The 25070-nt window shown below is 53.7% G+C and overlaps 2 protein-coding genes across 11 annotated transcripts; one reads left to right on the forward strand and one right to left on the reverse strand.

The window, feature by feature from the left end:
- Nucleotides 1–2065: 2065 nt before the first annotated feature.
- On the reverse strand, nt 2066–7242 carry LOC140261681 (uncharacterized). Of its 4 annotated transcripts, none has more exons than XM_072355366.1 (9): nt 6588–7241; nt 5608–5685; nt 5027–5086; nt 4240–4308; nt 4028–4099; nt 3835–3936; nt 3454–3558; nt 2604–2745; nt 2066–2418 (listed from the first exon to the last, which is right to left on the reverse strand). In XM_072355366.1, exons 1-9 carry the CDS (start codon nt 6691–6693, stop codon nt 2283–2285), a joined length of 870 nt encoding a protein of 289 aa, XP_072211467.1. In that variant the 5' UTR covers nt 6694–7241; the 3' UTR covers nt 2066–2282. The 4 variants fall into 4 exon arrangements, with proteins under 4 accessions (XP_072211467.1, XP_072211466.1, XP_072211469.1 ...); XM_072355365.1 differs by having other exon boundaries at nt 2067–2418; nt 5027–5098; nt 6588–7242; XM_072355368.1 differs by lacking the exon at nt 6588–7241 and having other exon boundaries at nt 2067–2418; nt 5027–5098; nt 5608–5787.
- An 8160-nt stretch (nt 7243–15402) lies between these two features.
- LOC140261588 (uncharacterized) lies at nt 15403–23432 on the forward strand. 7 transcript variants are annotated; one of them, XM_072355162.1, is made up of 9 exons: nt 15403–16320; nt 17223–17300; nt 17822–17881; nt 18603–18671; nt 18812–18883; nt 18963–19064; nt 19341–19445; nt 20135–20276; nt 20462–23432. In XM_072355162.1, the coding sequence occupies exons 1-9, from the start codon at nt 16077–16079 to the stop codon at nt 20595–20597; spliced, it is 1008 nt and encodes a 335-aa protein (XP_072211263.1). In that variant the 5' UTR covers nt 15403–16076; the 3' UTR covers nt 20598–23432. The 7 variants fall into 7 exon arrangements, with proteins under 7 accessions (XP_072211263.1, XP_072211259.1, XP_072211258.1 ...); XM_072355158.1 differs by having other exon boundaries at nt 15434–17090; nt 17810–17881; nt 20462–20996; XM_072355157.1 differs by having other exon boundaries at nt 15434–16320; nt 17810–17881; nt 20462–20995.
- The last annotated feature ends 1638 nt before the right edge of the window (nt 23433–25070 follow it).

Consider the following 25070-nt stretch of genomic DNA (forward strand, 5'->3'; position numbering starts at 1 on the left):
TCAGGACCCCCAGGTCCTTCTCTGCCCAGCTGCTCTCAAGGACCACTCCTCCCAGCCCGCACAGGTGCCTGGGGTTCTTCCGGCCCAAGTGCAAAACCTTGCACTTAGCTGTGTTGAACCTCATTAGGTTCACCTGAGCCCAGCTTTCCAGCCTGTCGAGGTCCCTCTGGACGGCATCCCTTCCTTCCACCGTATCAACCGCACCTCTCAGCTTGGTGCCGTCAGCAAACTTGCTGAGAGCGCACTCAATTCCCTCATCGATGTCATTAATAAAGATGTTAAAGAGCACCCGTCCCAAGACAGACCCTTGGGGGACACCGCTCGTTACCGGCCTCCACCTGGACATAGAGCCGTTGACCACCACCCTCCGTCTGCGGCCTTTCAACCAATTGCTTATCCATCGAGTTGTCCACCCATCAAATCCACTTCCCTCCAATTTGGAGATGAGGATGTGGTGGGGGACCAGGTAAATGACATCGGTCGCCTTCCCTTCATCCACCATCGCCGTCACTCCAGCATAGAAGGCCACAAGATTAGTTAAGCACGACCTTCCCCTGGTGAAGCCGTGCTGGCTGTCTCGGATCACATTCTCATTCTTTATGTGATCGAGCATGTTGTCCAGGAGGATCTGTTCCATGATCTTCCCAGGCACGGAGGTGAGACTCACCGGCCTGTAGTTCCCCGGGTCCTCCCTGCTCCCCTTCTTGTATACGGGAGTGACGTGACCCTTCCTCCAGTCATCTGGGACCTCACCTGACAGCCACAGCTTCTCAAATATGATGGAGAGCGAGGAAAGAAGAAGCACGACATTTGGGCCTTGCAGGTGGGCATCCTTCTGTGCCAGAAGTTCTTTGTCCTCTTAATAGTGAAGGGAGTGACGTGCAGAATCAAACTCTGTAACCCACGTAAGGTTATAAAGCAGCTATGCTCATCATGGCGCCAGATCAAGGGGGATATCTCCTCCTTTCTCACACTCGGAGAAAAGCCCTGGGTACATATTTACAGGCATAACATTTACATGTTCATTACGTTCCACAGAAATGGGCTCAAATTCTGAGAAATTATTAACATACTGTCCCACCCTCTTGAACACGCGTCCTAAAAATGGGGTGGGTGTCTCCGGTGGTCGCTGGATGAAGGCTGGTAGTCGACCTCGCTGTGAACTTCCAGCCTTTTAATGTGGGTAGTCCAAACCAGCTCGTACTGGTGTTGTGTTGAGCTGAGGCATCTGTTTCACTCTCCCATCTTCTACAACAGGAGTCCTTCCTTCTTTCTTATTGTTGATGGGCAGCGAGTTTCCGTGGACTCAGCATTCTGTTCTTCAGCTTATGTGTGCGCAAGCATCTTGTCCTTCAGCGTGGACCCACTCCAGGTCTGTGAAAAGGCTGTTCCCACAATTTGGAAAGGCTGTTCTCCTGGTTCGGGAGACAGCCAGAGCTGGGGAATGGATGCATGGCACCGTAACTCTGAGCAGCAAGGGAACTAGAATGGAATGCAGACACTGCCAACTTCTGCCAGTTCAAATCTGCTTCCAAACTGTTGTGGCTTTGTAATTTGGTTCGTCTTGCTATTCCACATCAGAACATCATGTGGGATAATGGGAGTTAAGGACACAAGTTTTTTTTTTCTTTCTTTCTTTTCCTTTCCTGTGGACTGCCTGAAATGGGCATGGGGGGAAGCGGCACCGGAGGGGAGGTCGGGGAGGGGACAGTTTTGCCCGGCAGCGTGGTTGGAACTTCCCGCCTCCCACAGCCCGCCGGTGCGATTTGGACTCGTTTTTCTCCTTGTTGGAACTCTCTCGTTGTTGCTTAGTGTCATTGGGCTCATTAAACTGCTGTTCATTCTTTTCATAGTTTCCCTCCTAGACCCATTCGCAATCTCCCTTCCCTTCCCCTCTCGGCCGCACCGCGCTGTTAGAGAGAGGAGGTTTTGGTTCCTACTCTGCCCGGGTTTGTTCCCGCTGTCACCGAGTGGGCTCTAGAGAGAACTGCGTGACACAAACTCATTGCAAAGTCTCAGCTAGAAGAAGCGTCACCTCAGTGTACCCAAGAAAAAGAACAGCGTTGAGATTCTAATTTTGGGGGGGTTTTTTGTTTTATTGAGGGTGGGTTGTTTTTTGTTGGGTTTTTGTTCTTTTTTTGGTTTTTTTGTTTTTTTTTTTGGGGGGGGGGGGAGAGGGAGGAAGGGAAGGGTGGGACGGTTGTTGGATTGTTTGTTTTAAGTATAAAATAAAACTTGGAAGACTTCTGGCCTCTCCAGTGGCAGAATGGAACGGACTGGAACTATTGCTGAGATTCTTGTTCGATTGGGCAAGAGTCTTGTTGCCTTTCCCAGCTCTCATCTCCAGTTGGAACCATCTCCTCGTTGCTATCAGGAGGAGCTTCTTCTTCTGCTGCTCTCTTTTCCCTCTTGCGCACTCTGTGAGAATGAGTTTCAGAAAGCACTACTCACTGACAGGAAATAAGGGGAAACTTGAAAGACTTTGCAACCTGAGTCCTGGCAGTGTACTGCCAGCAGCCGATTTGGCCGCCCAGGATCCTGGCACCACAAATGCTCCATTGCCAAATGCAGCAATCAGGTGTTCTGGGGAAAGGCCAACTCACAGGTAGTTTCTGCACAGCCATATCACAGCACCAACGGCCAGCACCAGCACAGGCAGCAGCACCGCTGAGACCATCACCGGAACGTGGCGCTTCCGCCCAGGTCTGTGAGCACCAGCCTTTGTGCTTTCGCCTGCATTCATCCCTGGAAGAAACGAGACAATGTCCCACATTACCTTCAGCTGCGCTACAGATGATCTCTCAGTGTGCTTCACGGACCCCAGAGGTCTTTTTTGTCAGTGGGTGCCTCCGTCTCTGGTGCCGAAGCACCGGAGGACAAGAAGGATTGCTTCCACCTCTCGCTGGGTAGGGAGAGGCTGCACAGGCACTACCCGTGTCCTCCTCTGGGCCGAGAGCTGGGGCTGTACCCTGGGGTCTGGGCTTGGTCTGTGGGGAGAGCTACAGAGCAGAATCCCTCACGCTTTCCCCGGCGTGCGTGTCCTGAGCTCTCCTGTGGGACGCCCCCCAGGCTGAAGGTCAGGCTTCAGCCAGCACAGGGCACAGCCAGAGCCAGCCCAGGGGAGAAACGCTCTTGCAGGCTCCTACCACGCAGGACCCTGCTCATCACCCTCAGGTGGCTTCGCTCACAACTCTGGGATCCGGGAGCGGTGGGAGCTGAGCAGCGTCACAGAGGTCTGCAAGTACCTTCTCTGGCACACTGCTGGAACAACTCTCCACACCCCACTAAGGCCAGCCATTTTCAGAGAGCCAGCCCTGGCTTCTTTGACATCTGCTCTGTGCTCACACGCTCAGCTCTGGCTGCTGACCTGGTGTGCAAGAGCTGGCAGCAAGAGCCTGCAGGCACGCAGTGACTCTGGTTAGTGACACCGTATGATCACGGGACAGAAATTACCTGGCATGCCAGTTGTTGCTGCTGCCTGCGCTCCTCTGTCCGGGACCGGCAGAGTGGGATATCCGCCTTCCTGCCGTGCACCCTGCTCAGTTTCTTGGTCCGTTCCTTTAGAAAGAAAGCAGGGCAGTAGGATTGGGATGTCACGTGCACAAAGCAGCTCTGACAAGTAATGGTTGTGCTGGGGGAGCAGCTGCCTCTGGCTCTTGGCTGGGTGCAGACCAGCTCTGGTGCTTGACAGCACCTGCAAGGTGTTACATGGAACACGGCTGCAGCACGGCTCTGAGCCATCCCTTCCTGCTGTGCAGGCTACAGCCTGCCCACACACGTACGTCAGACCTCAGCTTCCCAGGTCCCACAGTGAACAGACTGAAGTATACCCACCACGCTCTGCCTTCTTCATTTCCTTCAGCAGCTGCTTCAGGAGCCGGGATGAGCCCTGGGAGTGTTTTCCTCTTTTGGCTTCATCCTCTTCTCTTTCCCGACCTTAACAGAACGTATGAAGTTAAATATCTTGTGCATGAAGTCTTGAAGATCAGCGGTGACTCAGCCAAGTCAGTGAAGACAAACTACTCACTGCTGGGATTCCAGCTGGGCTCCAGCGCAGGAGGAAACGGATGACCGGGCAAGGCCCACACTGGGGGCACTTCTGCAACCAAAGACCCACAAAAAGTTTCAGTCACACACTACAGCATCGCTGAGTAGCAGAGCATACAGGGGATCGTGCCATGAGATGGCACTGAAACGGGCAGCAAAAGCTCTCTGAAGAATTTCAAAGCTATGACCTACCTGCGCCATCCGACAGAGTCTCCGTTCTGGAAATCAGAGGATAACCTGGATCGCCTCCTCTGGTCACATCTGCAAACAAACGCAGGACAGAGCAACTGCTACTGAGCATCCTTTCGGCCAGAAGGACGCAGGATGCAGTTAAAGCCAGGGATTCCTTCACAACACTGTTCTCTCCCTTCCGCACGGGAGCGCCTCGGAAACGGTTCCTGGCTGCTTCCAGGGGCCTCACCATCGTACTTAACAAATGCTGTGTGGAGCTGCCCAGAGGAACGCCCTCCTGGAGTTCACCCCTGCTCTAAACTCAACCGCACGGAGCGGGGTAAACCTAGGCTTTGGTAAGCCACTGCCTGCAGACACAGCTGTCATCACGCATAGAGGAGAAATGTTCCCATTGCGTGTGCCCATCTCTCGTTTCCTTAGTGAGCTGCAGTGCTGGAAGTGGCTCAGGTGATGACACCGGGGGGGGGGGGGGGAAATTCCAAAGCTGCACAGAGGCCAGGTGACCTGCTGGCTGGCATTCCACAGCTTTCCAAATACTTTCTCCAGGCCGTGGGAAACAATTCTCAGGGACCTCATGGAAGACCATTTGGCCCCTTGAGAGTTTCTCACTGGGAGACCTCAGAGATACGCAGACAAAGCCAACACAATGCTGACAGCTCCCAAGAAACGATGACCATCCACGCTTCTCGGGCAGAAGAACCCTCTGGCCGGTGAAAGGCGGAACCCTCGATGAACTGTCCCAGCCAAATATGAACAAATATCGAGGAAATGAAGCCTGCTGATTTACCTCCAGCGTCGCCCTCGGGATCATAGGCAGGATTCTCTTCTGCTGATTCACCAGCAGGGCCTGCAGGCAGAACTGAGATCAGACACAGGTGAGGAGAGCTTCCGGCACATGTGGGGGCCTCCTTTTCCCTGAGTGACCTGTAGGGTCTGGTGGTGGGCTGGGGAATGCCACAGCCCGAATCATCGAATGACCCAGGTTGGAAATGACCTTGAAGATCATCAAGTCCAACCGCAGCCTAACCATAGAACCCTAACTCTAACAACGCTCATAGCCCTGAGCACCACATCCAAATGGCTCTTAAACACATCCAGGGATGGCGATTTAACCACCTTTCTGGGAAGCCTATTCCAGTACTTAAAAAAGGTCTGTGCTCCCTCGGCTGCAGAGGGGCAGCGGTATGCTTCCCACTGAAACGTGGCAGCTCTCCGAGAGACATAGTACTCATGGCTCATCTGTGGAAGCCCTTCCAGGCACAAACAGGCTTGGAAGACCCGGAGAGGATCTTCAGTCAAATTGCACCCAGGTGAACCGTGAGAGCAGGAACGGTTCAGCCTCCAAGGAAACAGACGCTCACAACTTACCCCTGGGTTGTCCCCCAGGCACAGGCATGAAGTTCGGATCCAAAGGATCATCCGGAAAGGGAGCACCAAGCTCATCATCTAGAATCAAGAACAGATGTGAGAAGTTCCAGCTCCATGGTGTGATCTCCTTCTCCCTCAGTAACTGGATGAATAACTCAGGTCATGATTTCCAAAGCTGCGGGGTGGATGGGATGAGCCGTAGGCTGGCACCTGGCAGCGTATGCAGTGCTCTCTCCAGGCCACGTGCCACATCTCTCGCAGATGACGGGGAAGAAGATGCAGCCCCCCAGGGCTTTTTTCCTGGGAGGCCTCTGATGTACAGGAAGGTCACACTGAGGCACTGGAGGAAAGCACACCTGTCTCTTCCCCTGGGCTGTGGACTGGGGCTCTGGCTTGGAAACTGGGATTCATCTCTGGGGAGTGCCATGAGCCTGAAGCAGAAATGCTCGTGCACGCCCAGCACGCCTCTTCTCAACTCTCCCCGGGCATCTCCCAGGATAAAGGCTGTGCTCCAGCCAGCAATGAGCAGAGCCACAGCCCGGCATGGCTGGAGCCGGCCCTGGGGAGCAGCGCAGCCACGGGCTCTTGCCCGGCTCCCGCAGTGCCACCCATCACCCCCTAGCCAACAACACCCCCGTGGAAGGCAGGCCCCAGGGAAGTGTAGTACAGGGCCGTGGGGACACAGCCCAACTTCTTGCTGCCAGCGCTGCTCAGTTTGGGTCCCAGCTCTACCCACCCACCTGCTCCCGGTGCTCGCCACGGAGCAGCACAGCTCTCCTGGAAACTCATGGCCACCAAGAGGAGGAAGAGGACAAGGCGGGCAGGGCCCATGGGGTCCATGGCCCCCCACACTCGCACCATGCTTCCAACACCACCGCTGCAGCCACAGTGAGTGTCGCACAGAGCCAAGCCTGCGGCCAGGCCTTGTGAGCTCATGGCACAGCTCAGCACAGCCATAGGACGGGGCATTGTGACCTCACCGCTCTGTGATTCCGGGTGGCGGCTCCCCGCAGGCTGCTGCTCTTGTGATGCGCTGCACCGGGGCTGCGTGGGGCTGCTGCTTGCATCATAGACATGCAGAATCATACAACGGCTTGGCTTGGAAGGTGTTGTCAGCAAAGATGGCTGAAGTTATGACTTCCGCCAGCGTTTAAATCACGCTTCCCTTTTTTGCCTGAAAAGCTGTACTTTTATAGCAGACAGACGAGGATGTTCAAAAAACACACATGCTATTTGGAGGAAATCTACTGCAATAAGAGCCCTAAACCCCCTTCAAAGCCACGATCCATTCATTCTTTTCCTAGAGGTGTCCTTGGTTCTTATGCTGTTTATCCTGCTTCGCAGCTGCTGCTCTGTGAAGTCATTATCTTGCTCCATAGCTGCTGCTCTGTAAATTCCTTCTTGTATTCCCACAGTCCTGTTTCCCTTTTCTGGAGGCACAGATTTTGCGGAATCCCTCCCCTCCACCAGTCATGGAACTGGGACAAACCAGCCTGTAAACCGTCGACAGGGCCAAACCTTTACTATACACACAGACGTCTGTGACTTAAACTTAGTTAAATGAGATGACACACACATTAGACGTAGACAGGACAGTGCAGCAGTGTGCAGTGCTCAAATTAATTGTGGTGGGTGCTGCGCGAAAAGCTGAGCTGTTCTCAGATGTCATTCACAAATATTCTTGTAAGACCTCTGATGAGTGTTACAGACCAGGCTACTAACAGCTGGGCGGTACATATGTTTTCCAGTGCTTAAGGGAGATTGAGTGTTCTGCTCAGGCAAGAAATTCCTGATCTTACTGTAGATGTAAAAGAGACCCCGCTTTGCTGTGATTCTGGAGCAAGAGAGAGTAGAAATCTCAATCCAATAGCAAGGAGCTTCCTCTGAGTTTATAATAATGAGTTAATGATGGAGATCTGTCTTTCTCCGTGAAGGCAAAAACAAGGAGATGCAGGAGGATGAAAGGTATACTGATGAATAGGAGGAATTTTCTAAGCTTACAAAGGGTGTCAGCTGCACAGCTCCCAGCAGTCACATGAGGCTAAGGAAACTCAGCAGCCTTAGAGCATGTAACCTATGCAGATCTTGACAGAAACAAATGCAAGTGGCATACCAATGACTCTTTTGCCTCATGAAGAACATTTTGATTTCTAATAGTAAGTTGCTACCTAAGTGTGAAAGGTAAGCAGACTATATAGTAAGCTCAATGCAAATGGATTTTTTTCATGTGAAAAGCATGGCATAAAAGGTAAAACGTCAATACTGCAAATTTTCTGCCTCTAGTATGTTTATTTACCTTTTATTACTGGCATCTAGGCTAAGTTGTTGGAAATATATTAGGAAACATTTCTTCTCTGAGAGAATGGTCAGGCACTGGAATGGGCTGCCCAGAAAGGTGATTGGCCATCATTCCTGGAGGTGTTCACGAGATGTTTAGGCATTATACTGAGGAACATGTTTTAGTGGGAAATATTGGTGATGAACTGATTGTTGGACTGGATGATCTTGGAGGCCTTTTCCAACTTTGGTGACTATGATGATTCTATGTCAATGATGTTTATTTTTTCAAGTAGGCAATGCTTTTACACTTTCAAATCTTCTGTTCTTTTAGTGCTACTGGGAATGTGAAAATTGCTGAGGTTCATCCAGGTAATCAGTGTGATCAGTGTGATCTCAACCGTCAGGAACAGATTGAGAGCCTGTGGGTTAGAATTAGAGATGAGATTAATAAAGGTCACCTGGTGTTAGGGGTATACTACAGGCCACCTGATCGAGGGGAGGCTGTTGACGAGGCTTTCTTGCTCCAGATGTGGGAGGCGTCATGCTCACGGGCTCTCGTCCTAATGGGGGACTTCAACCATCTGGCATCTGTTGGAAAGACCACACGGCGAGCTGCAAGAGCTCCAGAAGGCTCATGGAATCCATTGATGATAACTTTCTGGTCCAGGTAGTGGACAGACTGTCCAGAGATGAAGCGTTGCTGGACCTGCTGCTCACCAACGCTGAGGAGATCATCAAAGGCGTCAAGGTTGGAGGCAGCCTGGGCTGCAGTGACCATGCCCTGGTCGAGTTTGTGATCTCGAGGGCTGTGGGCCTGGCAAAGAATGGGGCCAGGACCCTGAACTTCAGAAGAGCAAACTTCAAGCTACTCAATGGATTGTTGGCCAAGATCCCCTGGGGTGCTGTCCTTAACGACAAGGATGTTGAGGAGAGCTGGCTACTCTTCAAAGGTACCCTCCTGAAAGCACAAGAGGTCTCTATCTCTCTGAATAAGACGGTGGGCAGATGACGTAGGAAACCGCCATGTCTCAGCAAGGACCCGATGAGTGAACTGAGGGCCAAGAAAGGGGCGTACAAGCTCTGGAAACAAGGCTGTGTCACCTAGGAATAATACAGGGATGCCGTCTGGAGTTGCAGGCATGGGATCAGGAAAGCCAAGGCGCAGGCAGAACTGAACCTGGCGAGGGATGTGAAAAACAATAAAAAGACATTCTACAGGCACATTGGCCAGAAGAGACAGGCCAAAATGGGTGTACCTTCTTGGTAAATTTAAAAGGAGAGCTGGTTCCAACAGATGAAGAGAAAGCTGAGGTGCTGAATGAGTAAGCCCCTTCCCTGGTGTGTGGGTCTGTGGGTGCCTCCAGCCCATCAGTCTCAGTTCTAGGCTGTACCAGGCTGGAACCTTGACATACATACACACAGCTCTTGAGAAACACACTGGGTTAAAGTGGATTATAGAGTTTGATTCCGCAAGTCAAGATCGTCGGGCTCGTGCGGCCCGGAGAAGGCGCTGCGGAGACCTGATGGCGGCCTGCTCGTCCTCGGAGGGAGCTCACAGCCGGAGGGACCGCGACTTCGGACGCGGTCTGACAGCGGCAGTGCCGTCCCAGCAGCGGATTGGCCGCCCTGTGCGCACCGAGCCGCTCATCGCCGCGTATTTATGACAGAGTGCAGGCCGAGGCGCTCGGCGGCTTCCACAGAAGGAAGAGACGTTTCCCCGGCACGCGCGGCCCGGAGCAGCAGCGCACGCCGGGCGGCACCGCCGGACAGACCGACGCACAGCAGGCCCAGGCTGCGGCCCGGCACGGCCTCCCGCACGCCCCTCCCCCGGCACGGCCTCCAGCCCTCCTATTGGCCAGCCCTTCCCCGTTCGGCCATCTTATTGGCTTTCGCTGTCGCCCTTCTTCCGGGAGAGCCGCGTTCCCGCCCTGCAGAGCCGATTGGCTGTCCCGGCTGTCACTTAAAGCTCGGCAGGAGGGGCGATCGGACGGCGGCGCGCACGCCGGCCGCCTGCTCTGCGCGTGCGCAGTCGTGGCGAGGGCAAGCCCGGGCAACGGGCGCCCGGGCAACGGGCGCGTGGCGGCGTGACGTCACTCGACGCGACGCGCGGCGGAGGGGGTGAGCGTCACGTGACCTGGGGCCGCGGCGGCGCGGGGCCGAGGGCAGGTGAGTCGTTGCGGGGCCGGTGGCGCGTTGCGGGGCGCGGGGGGTCCCGTAGGGCTGGGAAGGGGCTGCGAGGCGTTCCCCTGGAGCTGCGGGTGCCTGGACGCGTTTGGGGTCCGCGCGGGGCTGGGAATGGGGCGGGGAAGCGGGGGGTCTCGTGAGGCCGAGGGGGCGCGGGGCTGTTCTTTATGCGGGGCGTTCCCCCGAGAGTCGGGAGAAGGGGCCGGGGGTCTTCCTCTTCTCCCTCTCGTTCTCCTCTTGCAGACCATGGCTGCCCCTCTTTCCCCCACGCTGGTGCTGGGCGAGGCCTCGGAGAGCGACTCGGAGCCGGAGCCGGGGGGGAACGCGGTCGGGACCCGTGCGGTGGGGCTGAAGGTTCCCGGGGAGGCGTCGGAGACCGAGGAGGAGGAGGAGGAGGAAGAGGACAGCGTGGCCCGAGTGCCGCTGCCGGGCGTGTCCCGGGGGGGCACCTCACTGCTGCAGCAGCGGCTGGGGGCGGGAGAGGGGCGGCTGCGGGGTGCGATGGCTGAGGCGCTGGGACGCAGTTTCAGTGGGGCTGCGCGGCTGCTGGAAGGCCTTGGGGGGCCCCTGGGCCAAGCTCAAGCTGGGGCAGCTGCTACCGCACACTGCCTGTGCCTGGTGCGCCGTGATCTGCGTGCTGTGGCTGCCACCGTCGCCACCGTCGCCGCCTGCCGCCTGCTGCCTGACATCTGTGGGGTGCTGTGAGAGTGAGAACCCCGGTGGGGCGGTGCTGGCCGCCGTGGGGAGCTCCGGCTTCATTGTCGCGGTGTTACTGTCAGTAACCTCCAGCACTGTGTCCGGTGGACTTCAGGGTTGTGGCTGTCCCTGATGGCATTCTTATTGTCACTGCCTTTCCGGCGCAGTGTCACCTTGAGTTGATGCTGCCATCAGCAGCACTGCTACTGATGGCTCCGTGTCTCAGCAGTGTTCCTGTGTCACCTGGCCTGTGGGGACCTTGGCCTCACAGCAACACTGTCACCGAATGGAAGCTCCTGACAATTGCTTGGTCCGGAATTCTGTGGTTTTTGCCTGTTCAGGGGATCGGAGGGTTGTGGCACTGAGTAAAGCCCTTTGGAGACACAGCTGCAGCAAGGACGTGACTTTCACTAGGTGGGAGGCAGTGTGTTCACCCGTGGCACCGTGCTCCCAGTGGTCAGAGCGAGGTCCCTTTTGTTGCCCCTCGCGTCCCCAGGCTGTGGTTGTGTCTTTTCCTGCTGTATGAATGTCCCCAGCACCTGGCCGCTGTCCCCAAGCTGTGGCTACATCCTGTCGCCCTGAGTGCCCCTTGGCCACGTCCTCAGCCTGCTGCTACCTCTGTGTGCCCCTCTGAGAACTTCAGCCAGGAACAGAGAGAAGCACACGTGATACACGATGGAGCCACGCGGGTCTATCACACTGCATCCTGCCTGGGCTATCACCTCCTATGGGATACTAGAGATACACCCTGGGTGCTAGTGGGCTTGTGGCACCAAAATGCCCGGGGCACAGTGAGGGTCCTGGTGTCTCCAGGTGGGTCCCAAATGTGCCCAGGGACTGACCTGAGGGGTAGTGGAAAACCAGGATGAAGGTTCACATTCCTCATTCCCCTGTGTTGTGGCAAAGGGAAGAGGTTTTGTGAAGGGCACCGTGGTGTTAGGTTCCTTTCATAAAGATTCTAGACCTCAGTTCCCTTCCTGTATCCAAATCAGAATGAAACATGGTATTCAGAATCCATCTTTTGAGGAAGAACCAACGAGCCCTTGTAACTGGCAGTGCTTGGATATTCTAGATAACCTGTCCCATAAGGAGTGCTGGGTGATGCTGACTGATACCATCAATTGTGAGTGTGCTCCATAGGAGGCTTCCCTCTGTGGGAGTGAGGAAACAGTGTGTGGCGATTCAATACTGTAGGGTTACTACGAGGTTATTAGAGTCTAGGATTCTAAAGTCTGAGGATTCTGTGAGGATGTTAACTCCTGTGTTTGTAAGTTCTGTCATTTCAGATTCTGTGATTGTTTCCTGATTCTAGATTATTTGACTGCGCTGATTCTGGGCTTCAGTTGTGTGGTGATTCTGATTCCTCAATAAGAGTATAGATTCCCAGGTTTGTAGCTGTGCAATATGATGCATTTCCATACCCACCCTGTGCACAGTGTGTGGCATAGTTCTGAGTGCCTGACACGACCCAAGCAAAATACATTTCAGTTGGTTATTAAAGTATGTATATATATATATATATATATATATATGTAAAACACTTTAGTTTCTGCTCCCTGTTCCGTTAACTTACGTTCTTCCTTGCTTCGTATGTAACTTCCGAGCTTGGCGTCTTGCAGATAATACCTTTTCTCCCTTTTGTCCTTCGATGGCCCCTAATGATCTCTTCTTGCTCAGTTATAACAGTTGTTATGAGCCCATTCATATAAGAGTTTGGGACTGGAGTTCACTCCAGGACTCTTCTTTATAATAGTTGGTGTCCCTAGTTACTGTCTTGCAGACTTCACAGATTTGTAACAGATGGATACAGCTACAATCCACGCTCTAAGGGGGAAGTAGGAATGTGTTTATTGATGTAATGTAGATATGCTGTGCTACAGTATATAAGGGTGATATAACACGACTGGAGATGGCTGGGTACACTTGGTTATTTTCCACGTAGAGGGCCTACAGTTCACTCTCCTACTGTGTCATGAGGATCAGAGCAGACCCCATTGCCGTCTGACTTCTTCAAACCACATTGGTAAGGATCCTCAGCACAGCTGAATCCACTCCTAGTCCCAGTCGCGTTCAAGAGTTTGCGTCTAAGGGATCCTGTGTGCACAAAGATTCAACCGTAGTGAAGCTAACCAAGCTCAAACCGAGCTGTTAGTCGCTTACTAAGGATCCATATCAGCAAGGTGTCTTGATCTCAAGGTAGAAAGGATCTCTGTGCAGGTGTGACCTCGAGGCATCCCTGCTCAAGAGGAGAGCTCGTCCTGCAGCCTGCTGCTGTGCAGGAGAGCTTAAGAGGTGCCTGTGCTGCTCTATTTTGGTGGTAAGATGATTGACTCGCTGCCGTACTTTGTTTTTAGGCACGTGCTCAAGTGGCCCTCAGTTGTCGAGCCAGACGTCTGCTGTCATTTCTTTCAGCCTCCCGGTCTGAGTCAGTTTTGTGATCGTTAATCTGATTTAGCTGGGAGTGTTGCTCGCTGTCTTCCTATGCCAGGCTGAGGGAGGAAGGTGGGAGGAAAGAAGGGTGAGGAGGGAGCACACCATCATACTGGCTTTGCTGGGAAGGAAGACTGGTAAGGGCAGTGCTGCTGCTCTGAGTCCCAGGTGGATTTTACCCCCAGGAAATACCCTGCAGGTGGGCTTGTCAGGGTGGGGGTTGAGCAGGGATTGCTGCATTCCCTCACACCTCTCCTGTTTCTCTTATCACAGCAGGCTCCAGTTTAATATCAGCCTGCAGCAGAGCAGCAAATAGTCACGGCACATCCATCTCTGGACACGAGCAACTCTCCCGTTATGCCAGACAGCAGAGGCATTGAAGTGGTGTAAGGCCCCACAGCTTTACAGAGGAAATTCCACACAGTCATTGACTTTCCATCCGAAAGATGAAGAGGATTTTCTTTTGCAGCACCTATCATATTTTTTTTTAATTTATTTATTTTTCTGCATTGTTACTAATGCAAAACTTGCTGAAACTAAGGTACCCTAACCATGCCTGAAGTGTTGCAGAAAATTTCCACTCAGTTTGGAGTCTGAGGACTCAACTAACATACAACTGCCTGGTGGGCTCAGCTTAGCCGCACAGTGGCTCTGTTCCTTCCTTGTTAGGCAGGCAGTCTCAAGGTGTCTAAAGCTATCTGATTTCTATCCTTGCCTGTACTAACTGCACCTGGAAACATCTGGGTTAACCAGATTTCAGGGCAAACTGTTCCAGTTCCCTCAGTAATCAAGAGTGCATCCTCTCTCTAGTGCCCTGCATGGGATCAGCAGCTCAGCCACTCCCCTTCTCTGGAGGGGTTACTGCTGCTTGCATTGCTCTGGAAATTGCGGGGGTGGAGGGGGGGCGGGAATGTATCGAAGGGATCCCATTTATGATCTTTCTGCTTCTCTTTCCTTTTTCTTTTGAACTTCGGCTCCTTGTGAGGAACTGTTCCTTCTTGCACCCATTAAATGTCATAAGCCGGTTCTTTTTCAGAGAAAGGAGACTTACTGTTTACACACAAATTCAAAGTCTGACAAGCCCAATCATGTCAGACCCCTATTTTGGTCAAAAGAATGATTTTCCCTTTAGTGGCTCTCTAGGCTTCCGTATGCAGTATTTAAACATCTTTTTCCTTTTCTTGTCCCCAGTTTAGGGATTATTTGTCCAATTCTGAAGCTTCTCCCCACGGGGCTATCTTCAGGCACAAATCTGGGGACGCTTTTCCCTTGTTCTTGGGAACTCCTATTCCCCATACCTCCAGAATGCTGCTGTGAACTACCCAGCTCACACGATTCTTGGATTTAGGGCCCGTTCCCTCTGGAGTACCTCTCTCTGATTCTCGGATTATTAGGGGTGTGCCGCTGGCACTTCATCAAGTGCACAGGGTACCATACAGCAACAGCACACTCCTGAGACTCACCCGAGACTCGAGAGACCCCCAAGGCAAGAATTAAATTCCCTTACCTCGGTCCGTGCACGAAGTTACCGGGACTGCAGGGGTCAACACCTGTGCCTTGGCTTTCACAGAGCCCATCCTGTATGTAACAGTTTCCTATCAGCCATCCCAAGAAGTCACCTCACCACCCAGGCAGGACCGCTGAAATCAGCGGGGTGCACCTCTCCTGTCCAGGGTGGTAGGGGGAGCCCCAAAGAGGCGATAATAATCCCAGGCCAGCCCACAGATTGCTGGAAATATAAATGTTGTCAGAATGGTATTTCTGGGAGAAGCAAATTGAATTCCAGATTGCAGTGGCGAGTGTGCTGCAAGTAGGAGCACCCCACAGGACACAATGACAGCTTTTGTACCTTGCTTTCCCCGTTGCCTTTCCCGCTCCCGTTTCCCTGTTTTGCCTCTCTCCCTCCCCTGTTTCCCCGTTGGCTGGGCACTCCAAGTACATAGTCTTATCAAAGGTTTACACTTCTTAATTTGTGTGTTATCTGGTGTCAGTTGGTAGCCGCCTTGTTGTTTCCAAGATGTCTCAGTACTCTTGTAGTATTGATGTGATGATTTTATTCAAAGTCTTCATTGAACAAAGAGGGAAGGAAGGGAGGGGTAAGGTGGGGGGTTGGGGGGAGGGTTGGTATCAGACTGCGAGATAAATTTTTTTTATCATAATTCTGCTTCAGAAACAACATTTGATTCCCACACTCTCTGCTTGGTATTTTGTCTTTTGATGCAAACACATAAGCCCCATTGGTGACTGGTTCAGCAGTTCAGCTTGCCTTGGCACCCTTTGCCTGGTCGTAGGGAAGGTGGCAGGCTGTGATTCAAGGACGGTGTTGTATGGACACTATTTATCGCCTGCATCCAAAGGTGCAACAGTTTCTGGAGACCCAGGTGGGACCCTGTAGGTGATGGTCCTCTCGCCACCAAGCATCCAGTTGCCAGCAGTGGGTGAGTTCACTGGGACTTTGGGGATGGGAGGTGCCAACCAGCAAGCCTTCAATTTCTGCTACTAAATTTGGGCTTGGAAGCATGTTACACGTGGGAAATACACTTGGTGCAGGAAAGGGGATGTCCTTAGCCAGAGTACTGGAAAATTGAAGGAAAACAGATGAAACTGCAGATCTGTCAACAAAAATGTAAGCACATGACACTTGACTTGGCAGGTCTGTGGGAAGGTCAGCTTCCCCGTGTTTGTATTTCATCCATCATCCTCCACACTGGAGAGGATTTATCCGCTTGGCTTGCTTAATTGCAGCACGTTTCACACGTGTGGATAGCCTGTGCATATTGCATCACCTCCTCTGTGGCCTGAGGTGCTGCACCAAGCTGGAATTAATTCCTTCTTGGGGTTGTTGAGGCACTGCAAAAGTCTGCCAAGCAAAGCTGTGGATGCTCCATCCCTGGAGGTGTGCAAGGCCAGGCTGGATGGAGCTCAGCACAGCGAGACTCTGTGGGTGGCATCTCTGCCCACGGCAGTGGGGCTGGGGTTCTAAGTTCTTCACTGTCCCTTCCAAGCCAAGCCATTGTATGATTCTGCATGTCTATGATGCAAGCAGCAGCCCCACGCAGCCCCGGTGCAGCGCATCACAAGAGCAGCAGCCTGCGGGGAGCCGCCACCCGGAATCACAGAGCGGTGAGGTCACAATGCCCCGTCCTATGGCTGTGCTGAGCTGTGCCATGAGCTCACAAGGCCTGGCCGCAGGCTTGGCTCTGTGCGACACTCACTGTGGCTGCAGCGGTGGTGTTGGAAGCATGGTGCGAGTGTGGGGGGCCATGGACCCCATGGGCCCTGCCCGCCTTGTCCTCTTCCTCCTCTTGGTGGCCATGAGTTTCCAGGAGAGCTGTGCTGCTCCGTGGCGAGCACCGGGAGCAGGTGGGTGGGTAGAGCTGGGACCCAAACTGAGCAGCGCTGGCAGCAAGAAGTCGGGCTGTGTCCCCACGGCCCTGTACTACACTTCCCTGGGGCCTGCCTTCCACGGGGGTGTTGTTGGCTAGGGGGTGATGGGCGGCACTGCGGGAGCTGGGCAAGAGCCCGTGGCTGCGCTGCTCCCCAGGGCCGGCTCCAGCCATGCCGGGCTGTGGCTCTGCTCATTGCTGGCTGGAGCACAGCCTTTATCCTGGGAGATGCCCGGGGAGAGTTGAGACGAGGCGTGCTGGGCGTGCACGAGCATTTCTGCTTCAGGCTCATGGCACTCCCCAGAGATGAATCCCAGTTTCCAAGCCAGAGCCCCAGTCCACAGCCCAGGGGAAGAGACAGGTGTGCTTTCCTCCAGTGCCTCAGTGTGACCTTCCTGTACATCAGAGGCCTCCCAGGAAGAAAGCCCTGGGGGGCTGCATCTTCTTCCCCGTCATCTGCGAGAGATGTGGCACGTGGCCTGGAGAGAGCACTGCATACGCTGCCAGGTGCCAGCCTACGGCTCATCCCGTCCACCCCGCAGCTTTGGAAATCATGACCTGAGTTATTCATCCAGTTACTGAGGGAGAAGGAGATCACACCATGGAGCTGGAACTTCTCACATCTGTTCTTGATTCTAGATGATGAGCTTGGTGCTCCCTTTCCGGATGATCCTTTGGATCCGAACTTCATGCCTGTGCCTGGGGGACAACCCAGGGGTAAGTTGTGAGCGTCTGTTTCCTTGGAGGCTGAACCGTTCCTGCTCTCACGGTTCACCTGGGTGCAATTTGACTGAAGATCCTCTCCGGGTCTTCCAAGCCTGTTTGTGCCTGGAAGGGCTTCCACAGATGAGCCATGAGTACTATGTCTCTCGGAGAGCTGCCACGTTTCAGTGGGAAGCATACCGCTGCCCCTCTGCAGCCGAGGGAGCACAGACCTTTTTTAAGTACTGGAATAGGCTTCCCAGAAAGGTGGTTAAATCGCCATCCCTGGATGTGTTTAAGAGCCATTTGGATGTGGTGCTCAGGGCTATGAGCGTTGTTAGAGTTAGGGTTCTATGGTTAGGCTGCGGTTGGACTTGATGATCTTCAAGGTCATTTCCAACCTGGGTCATTCGATGATTCGGGCTGTGGCATTCTCCAGCCCACCACCAGACCCTACAGGTCACTCAGGGAAAAGGAGGCCCCCACATGTGCCGGAAGCTCTCCTCACCTGTGTCTGATCTCAGTTCTGCCTGCAGGCCCTGCTGGTGAATCAGCAGAAGAGAATCCTGCCTATGATCCCGAGGGCGACGCTGGAGGTAAATCAGCAGGCTTCATTTCCTCGATATTTGTTCATATTTGGCTGGGACAGTTCATCGAGGGTTCCGCCTTTCACCGGCCAGAGGGTTCTTCTGCCCGAGAAGCGTGGATGGTCATCGTTTCTTGGGAGCTGTCAGCATTGTGTTGGCTTTGTCTGCGTATCTCTGAGGTCTCCCAGTGAGAAACTCTCATGGGGCCAAATGGTCTTCCATGAGGTCCCTGAGAATTGTTTCCCACGGCCTGGAGAAAGTATTTGGAAAGCTGTGGAATGCCAGCCAGCAGGTCACCTGGCCTCTGTGCAGCTTTGGAATTTCCCCCCCCCCCCCCGCCCCGTGTCATCACCTGAGCCACTTCCAGCACTGCAGCTCACTAAGGAAACGAGAGATGGGCACACGCAATGGGAACATTTCTCCTCTATGCGTGATGACAGCTGTGTCTGCAGGCAGTGGCTTACCAAAGCCTAGGTTTACCCCGCTCCGTGCGGTTGAGTTTAGAGCAGGGGTGAACTCCAGGAGGGCGTTCCTCTGGGCAGCTCCGCACAGCATTCGTTAAGTACGATGGTGAGGCCCCTGGAGGCAGCCAGGAACTGTTTCCGAGGCGCTCCCGTGCGGAAGGGAGAGAACAGTGTTGTGAAGGAATCCCTGGCTTTAACTGCATCCTGCGTCCTTCTGGCCGAAAGGATGCTCAGTAGCAGTTGCTCTGTCCTGCGTTTGTTTGCAGATGTGACCAGAGGAGGCGATCCAGGTTATCCTCTGATTTCCAGAACGGAGACTCTGTCGGATGGCGCAGGTAGGTCATAGCTTTGAAATTCTTCAGAGAGCTTTTGCTGCCCGTTTCAGTGCCATCTCATGGCACGATCCCCTGTACGCTCTGCTACTCAGTGATGCTGTAGTGTGTGACTGAAACTTTTTGTGGGTCTTTGGTTGCAGAAGTGCCCCCAGTGTGGGCCTTGCCAGGTCATCCGTTTCCTCCTGCGCTGGAGCCCAGCTGGAATCCCAGCAGTGAGTAGTTTGTCTTCACTGACTTGGCTGAGTTCAAGACTTCATGCACAAGATATTTAACTTCATACGTTCTGTTAAGGTCGGGAAAGAGAAGAGGATGAAGCCAAAAGAGGAAAACACTCCCAGGGCTCATCCCGGCTCCTGAAGCAGCTGCTGAAGGAAATGAAGAAGGCAGAGCGTGGTGGGTATACTTCAGTCTGTTCACTGTGGGACCTGGGAAGCTGAGGTCTGACGTACGTGTGTGGGCAGGCTGTAGCCTGCACAGCAGGAAGGGATGGCTCAGAGCCGTGCTGCAGCCGTGTTCCATGTAACACCTTGCAGGTGCTGTCAAGCACCAGAGCTGGTCTGCACCCAGCCAAGAGCCAGAGGCAGCTGCTCCCCCAGCACAACCATTACTTGTCAGAGCTGCTTTGTGCACGTGACATCCCAATCCTACTGCCCTGCTTTCTTTCTAAAGGAACGGACCAAGAAACTGAGCAGGGTGCACGGCAGGAAGGCGGATATCCCACTCTGCCGGTCCCGGACAGAGGAGCGCAGGCAGCAGCAACAACTGGCATGCCAGGTAATTTCTGTCCCGTGATCATGTGGTGTCACTAACCAGAGTCACTGCGTGCCTGCAGGCTCTTGCTGCCAGCTCTTGCACACCAGGTCAGCAGCCAGAGCTGAGCGTGTGAGCACAGAGCAGATGTCAAAGAAGCCAGGGCTGGCTCTCTGAAAATGGCTGGCCTTAGTGGGGTGTGGAGAGTTGTTCCAGCTTGCAGACCTCTGTGACACTGCTCAGCTCCCACCGCTCCCGGATCCCAGAGTTGTCAGCGAAGCCACCTGAGGGTGATGAGCAGGGTCCTGCGTGGTAGGAGCCTGCAGGAGTGTTTCTCCCCTGGGCTGGCTCTGGCTGTGCCCTGTGCTGGCTGAAGCCTGACCTTCAGCCTGGGGGGCGTCCCACAGGAGAGCTCAGGACACGCACACCAGGGAAAGCGTGAGGGATTCTGCTCTGTAGCTCTCCCCACAGACCAAGCCCAGACCCCAGGGTACAGCCCCAGCTCTCGGCCCAGAGGAGGACACGGGTAGTGCCTGTGCAGCCTCTCCCTACCCAGCGAGAGGTGGAAGCAATCCTTCTTGTCCTCCGGTGCTTCGGCACCAGAGACGGAGGCACCCACTGACAAAAAAGACCTCTGGGGTCCGTGAAGCACACTGAGAGATCATCTGTAGCGCAGCTGAAGGTAATGTGGGACATTGTCTCGTTTCTTCCAGGGATGAATGCAGGCGAAAGCACAAAGGCTGGTGCTCACAGACCTGGGCGGAAGCGCCACGTTCCGGTGATGGTCTCAGCGGTGCTGCTGCCTGTGCTGGTGCTGGCCGTTGGTGCTGTGATATGGCTGTGCAGAAACTACCTGTGAGTTGGCCTTTCCCCAGAACACCTGATTGCTGCATTTGGCAATGGAGCATTTGTGGTGCCAGGATCCTGGGCGGCCAAATCGGCTGCTGGCAGTACACTGCCAGGACTCAGGTTGCAAAGTCTTTCAAGTTTCCCCTTATTTCCTGTCAGTGAGTAGTGCTTTCTGAAACTCATTCTCACAGAGTGCGCAAGAGGGAAAAGAGAGCAGCAGAAGAAGAAGCTCCTCCTGATAGCAACGAGGAGATGGTTCCAACTGGAGATGAGAGCTGGGAAAGGCAACAAGACTCTTGCCCAATCGAACAAGAATCTCAGCAATAGTTCCAGTCCGTTCCATTCTGCCACTGGAGAGGCCAGAAGTCTTCCAAGTTTTATTTTATACTAAAAACAAACAATCCAACAACCGTCCCACCCTTCCCTTCCTCCCTCCCCCCCCCCCCCCAAAAAAAAACAACACAAAAAAAACAAAAAAGAACAAAAACCCAACAAAAAACAACCCACCCTCAATAAAACAAAAAACCCCCCCAAAATTAGAATCTCAACGCTGTTCTTTTTCTTGGGTACACTGAGGTGACGCTTCTTCTAGCTGAGACTTTGCAATGAGTTTGTGTCACGCAGTTCTCTCTAGAGCTCACTCGGTGACAGCGGGAACAAACCCGGGCAATACAGTCCCCTTCCCCACCTCCCCTCTGATGCTGTAAAGCACAAGCTGTCCCAGCCATGACCTGCCTCTGACATGCTCAGCCTGCAGGGAGAAGATCTGCCTGCGTGTCTGCAGGCTGTGCTCACTTTGCCAGGCACAAGGTTCAGTCCAGAGCTCAGCTCAGTTTACCTACAGCAGAAATCCAGGCTCTGCCAGCCCTGTTTTTCTCTCTGCTGAAACACTGAACGGGACGTTCTTGCAGTGTCACGCAGTTCTCTAGATCGATCCATGACACTGACAGGAGGGCAGTAGGCCCGTGGGCCCCTCGGGCCCCTAAAATGTGAAGGGAAAAGGGAAAAGGGGTAGGGAGGTGGGAGCTGGGCTGTAGGGAGCAAGCAGCAGCCTTTCTTGCTTACTATGATATCGGAATGCAAGATAACACAATATAAATGACCTTCTCCTGACCCTTGTCCCTGCCTCCCCCTGTCCTCAGAGTGCAGCCACCTGCTCTTGAGGAGGGTAAAGAACTGGGATAATTTATACTTGCTTATCCTGGCACTGTCTGTGGGCCGCTAAGAGAAATCCCTGCATTCCCAAAAACAGAGACAAAAAGGGACAGGCAGAGGAGTGCCTAGTGAAGATGGAACGATGCTTTCAGCTGTGGTTGCTATGGCTGGATACAACCGACCACCCAAGGCTGAGCACGCTCTCCTGTCTCAGCCCCAGTTCTGGAAATAGCCAGAAGAGCCCAGTGTTCTCTTGCCTTCCTTTACTGCTGTGAGCCATTCTGAAATGCACGTTATCAATAGAGCAAAATATCAATTTTTAGCCCCAAAATAAAATTCCTCCCTTAAATAGCACTACTTATCCCCAAAATAGGACATTTTCTACACACACACACACAGACAAACACACACACACACACACAAAACAAAACAAAACAAAAAAAACCCCAAACCATTTTCTGCTGTAAATATCTCCTTTAATGCATTTCTTTGGAGCTGTTTGCCTTTGGAAGACAGTGCTGGCCTGTGACCAAAACCTCACTCCAGCTTTGTATAGAAGAACTGGGGAAACAGTACCATCGTCCCCTGTGAAAAGCAGGATGCAGGTGGGCACCTCCCTTTCTGCTGAGATCCCCAAACCAGAGGCTGCCACTCTAAAGAGAGCTAACTCCACCTCTGTTGGACTTACAAATAAGTTGGGACAGTCGCCATTGGCTTTGACTTAACAACACCTGATGACCCATCACTACTGAAGATCAACATCTGGACTCCCATGGTAGCGACCATCTCTCTCTTGTTTCCTACAAAGACTGCTTGCTTTTATTTCCAACTTTTTCTATTGCCCGTCTTCCCTTCCACATCTCCCTAAACAACTTGATTTGCAATAGACTGGACGGGCTAACATTTAACTCCTTGTGTCTCAATCTCTCCGTCGGGTACACGTATATTAAAAGAACCTCCCTCTCACTCTGATAGTAGGAGCGAGAGAGTGTCGCCTCCCTGAAGAAAAGCAGAGGTAGAGGGACAATGGGGACTCCTCCTTCCGAGACCCCTTGGCTCTGACAGACAGGGTGCCTGCATTTCTTGGAGCCTCGGGTCTCAAGTCAAGGCAGCATTTGAAAGGCGTAGCTGTGCGTGAGGCTGGGCCTGGGCTGGAGATGAGACTGTTCCCTTCCAACCTGCAGCTCCATGAGATCCCGGGTGGGAAGAGAAGGGCTTTTTGGGAGACTCGGGTATAGCTGAGGAGCAAAACACTGCAGCTAATCAACTTGGGAAGGGACAAAGAGAGGCAGAGAAACGGCTGCCTCCCTTCAGTGCTCTGACCTGAAGGCACCCCCGGGGTTTGCATCTGGGCACAGAACTGCCCTGTGTTTGGAGAAGAGTCTGCCTTCTTTGTACAGAAACCCATCGGCTGTTGGACTGCGTGGAAAGAGATGGAGTAAAATACAATCAAGGCCTTGCAGAAATCGGTCCTTTGCTGCGTTCTGGCCATTGGTGCGCTGAACAAGATCTATCGGCCCCACAGGGATGCACTTTCTCCCTGAAACACAGGCCCCAAGGGAAACAATTGCAGCTCCTCACTTAATAGAAGGATCTGCATTCTCTTCCAAACTGTACTTTGAGTAAACACTAGTCCTGCGTCCAAACAGATCGTTAAGGTGCCATGTTGCAATTGAAAATCCAGACCCTGGCTTTGGAAGCCAAAGAGAAGCCAAAGTCTGCTCCCCGACTCCCACCCCGGTCAGGCCCTCAGGCAGCCATCTTAAGAGGGCATGGCTGTGCTCCTGCCAGGCAGGCCGTACCCAGCGGTGAACGTGGCACCGGGAGGGGTGGGATGGGGCTGCCTGGAGCCCCCACTTCACACGGCTGTCCCCTCCTCAGCCCTCAGGAGAGCCGCAGCTCAGCCGGCGAGCTGTGTGTGGGAAAGGCTGTGTCACAGCCAAGGGTCCTGGCTCGGGGCTGCAACATGTGCCTCTTCTGAGCAGTGCAGTGCTGAGCATTGCTCCAGGAACAACGGGCAGTTACTGGGAACATTTCAGAAGCAAGAAGGAGAAGGCCAGAGGCCTGGAAACATGGCCTGTGGAGGAGCTGCCCTGAGCACCCGAGCGCTGAACTTCCAGCACTCAGCGCTCACTCAGCGAGAGCAGCTGCTTTGGACCGGCCCGGCCAGAACCGGAGCCAGAGATCTCAAGGCAGGAGCGGCCTTGGGGCTTCACACTGTGCCGCCGTGCAGCAGATGGCAGCAGAGGGGCAGCCTGGTGGAGTGCGCTCTGAGGAGCTGTCACCTTGCAACAAGGAGCAGACAGCAAGGAGCCTCGTGCTTCTGCTTAGAAATAGAGAGGCAAAGTCCTCAGCACCAAAACACACGGGATCACACAACCACCAAGGTTGGAAAAGACCTCCAAGGTCATCCAGTCCAGCTGTTCACCTGCCACCACCATTTCCCACTAAGCCACGTCCCTCAGAACCACATCTAAACGTTCCCTGAACACCTCCAGGGATGCTGACTCCAGTCCCTCCCTGGGCCGCCCGTCCCAGTGCCCAGCCACTCTTTTGGAGAAGTTTTTCCTAATATCCAGCCCAAAACACCCCTTGTTGCTTTCAAGGTTCTTTCATTTCTTCACAGAGTTGCTCAGAATCGTCGCCTGGGAGGATGCGAACCTAATGAGGTTCAGTAAGGTGAAGTGCAGGGTGTTGGGCCTGGGTCGGGGCAGTCCCAGGTATACGTACAGCCTGGGAGAGGACACGGTGACACGGCCACCACCATCAGCTTTGCACTGTCACCAGCTCAGAACAACCTGCGCCAGCGGGAGTGACCCGCTGTCACCTTCGCTATGATGGAACGTGCCACTCCCCACCTCACTGTGCTCACAGCTACTGCTTGGTCTCCAGAGATGCTCAGCAAGGGTCGATGAGTGTCAGTGGGTGCCACGTTTCCATTGTACTTGTGCTGTGTGCAGGAGGTTTGATTGGGCAGGACCAGCTTGATGCTCAGATCCCTGAGCACTGGCTACCCAGGTGGCCTTTGCTACACGTGCGTCCCAATGTCTGTCTGTCTCAGCGCCCATTGCCCTCGTTGTAGTTGTTAACAGCACTGCACTGTTTGATTTTCCCAGAGGCTGTGCATGATGTGATATATGCACTCGATGCCGCACTCTTTGGCCCAGGTGGTTATGAGATTGTTTTGGAAACGAGCCCCGTTGTCTGACTCCGTTCTATCTGGGGTGCCGTGTTGCCGCAGGATTTGCTTTTCCAGGTCCCAGATAGTATTTCAAGCAGTGGCATTGGGCACGGGAGATGTTTCCAGTCATGTGGTCGTTCCTTCCGCCACTGGAGTTTGTGGGAGTTCATGGGAGTGTGATACAGCCCACCTGCCAGGCCTTACAGGTCCAACCTGAAGGGTCAGCACCGGCCACGGGGCCTGAAGCCCCAATCAAGCAGGGCAGCACCAACCCGAGGGCCTAAAATCACGGCCTGAAAGGCTGGCAGCAGTCATAGAATCATACCCTAGTATCATAGAATGGACTGGTTTGAAAAAGACCACAATGATCATCTGGTTTAAAGAGGGGGGCCATATGCTGGATCGCCATCCCCCAGACCAGGCTGCCCAGAGCCGCATCCAGCCTGGCCTTGAATGCCTGCAGG

This window comes from Excalfactoria chinensis, chromosome 22, assembly GCF_039878825.1.
Source record: "Excalfactoria chinensis isolate bCotChi1 chromosome 22, bCotChi1.hap2, whole genome shotgun sequence".
In the NCBI taxonomy this organism is placed as follows: domain Eukaryota; kingdom Metazoa; phylum Chordata; class Aves; order Galliformes; family Phasianidae; genus Excalfactoria; species Excalfactoria chinensis.

Coding starts and splice junctions, on each gene's coding strand:
- LOC140261681 (XM_072355365.1), bottom strand. CDS start 6,693: ATGATTCTGCATGTCTATGATGCAAGCAGCAGCCCCACGCAGCCCCGG. Junction 5,099..5,607: donor GCCTGGGGGACAACCCAGGG/GTAAGTTGTGAG, acceptor GTCTGATCTCAG/TTCTGCCTGCAGGCCCTGCT. Junction 3,559..3,834: donor AATGAAGAAGGCAGAGCGTG/GTGGGTATACTT, acceptor TTCTTTCTAAAG/GAACGGACCAAGAAACTGAG.
- LOC140261588 (XM_072355157.1), top strand. CDS start 16,077: ATGCTCCATCCCTGGAGGTGTGCAAGGCCAGGCTGGATGGAGCTCAGC. Junction 19,446..20,134: donor AGCAACAACTGGCATGCCAG/GTAATTTCTGTC, acceptor CGTTTCTTCCAG/GGATGAATGCAGGCGAAAGC. Junction 20,277..20,461: donor TGGCTGTGCAGAAACTACCT/GTGAGTTGGCCT, acceptor TCATTCTCACAG/AGTGCGCAAGAGGGAAAAGA.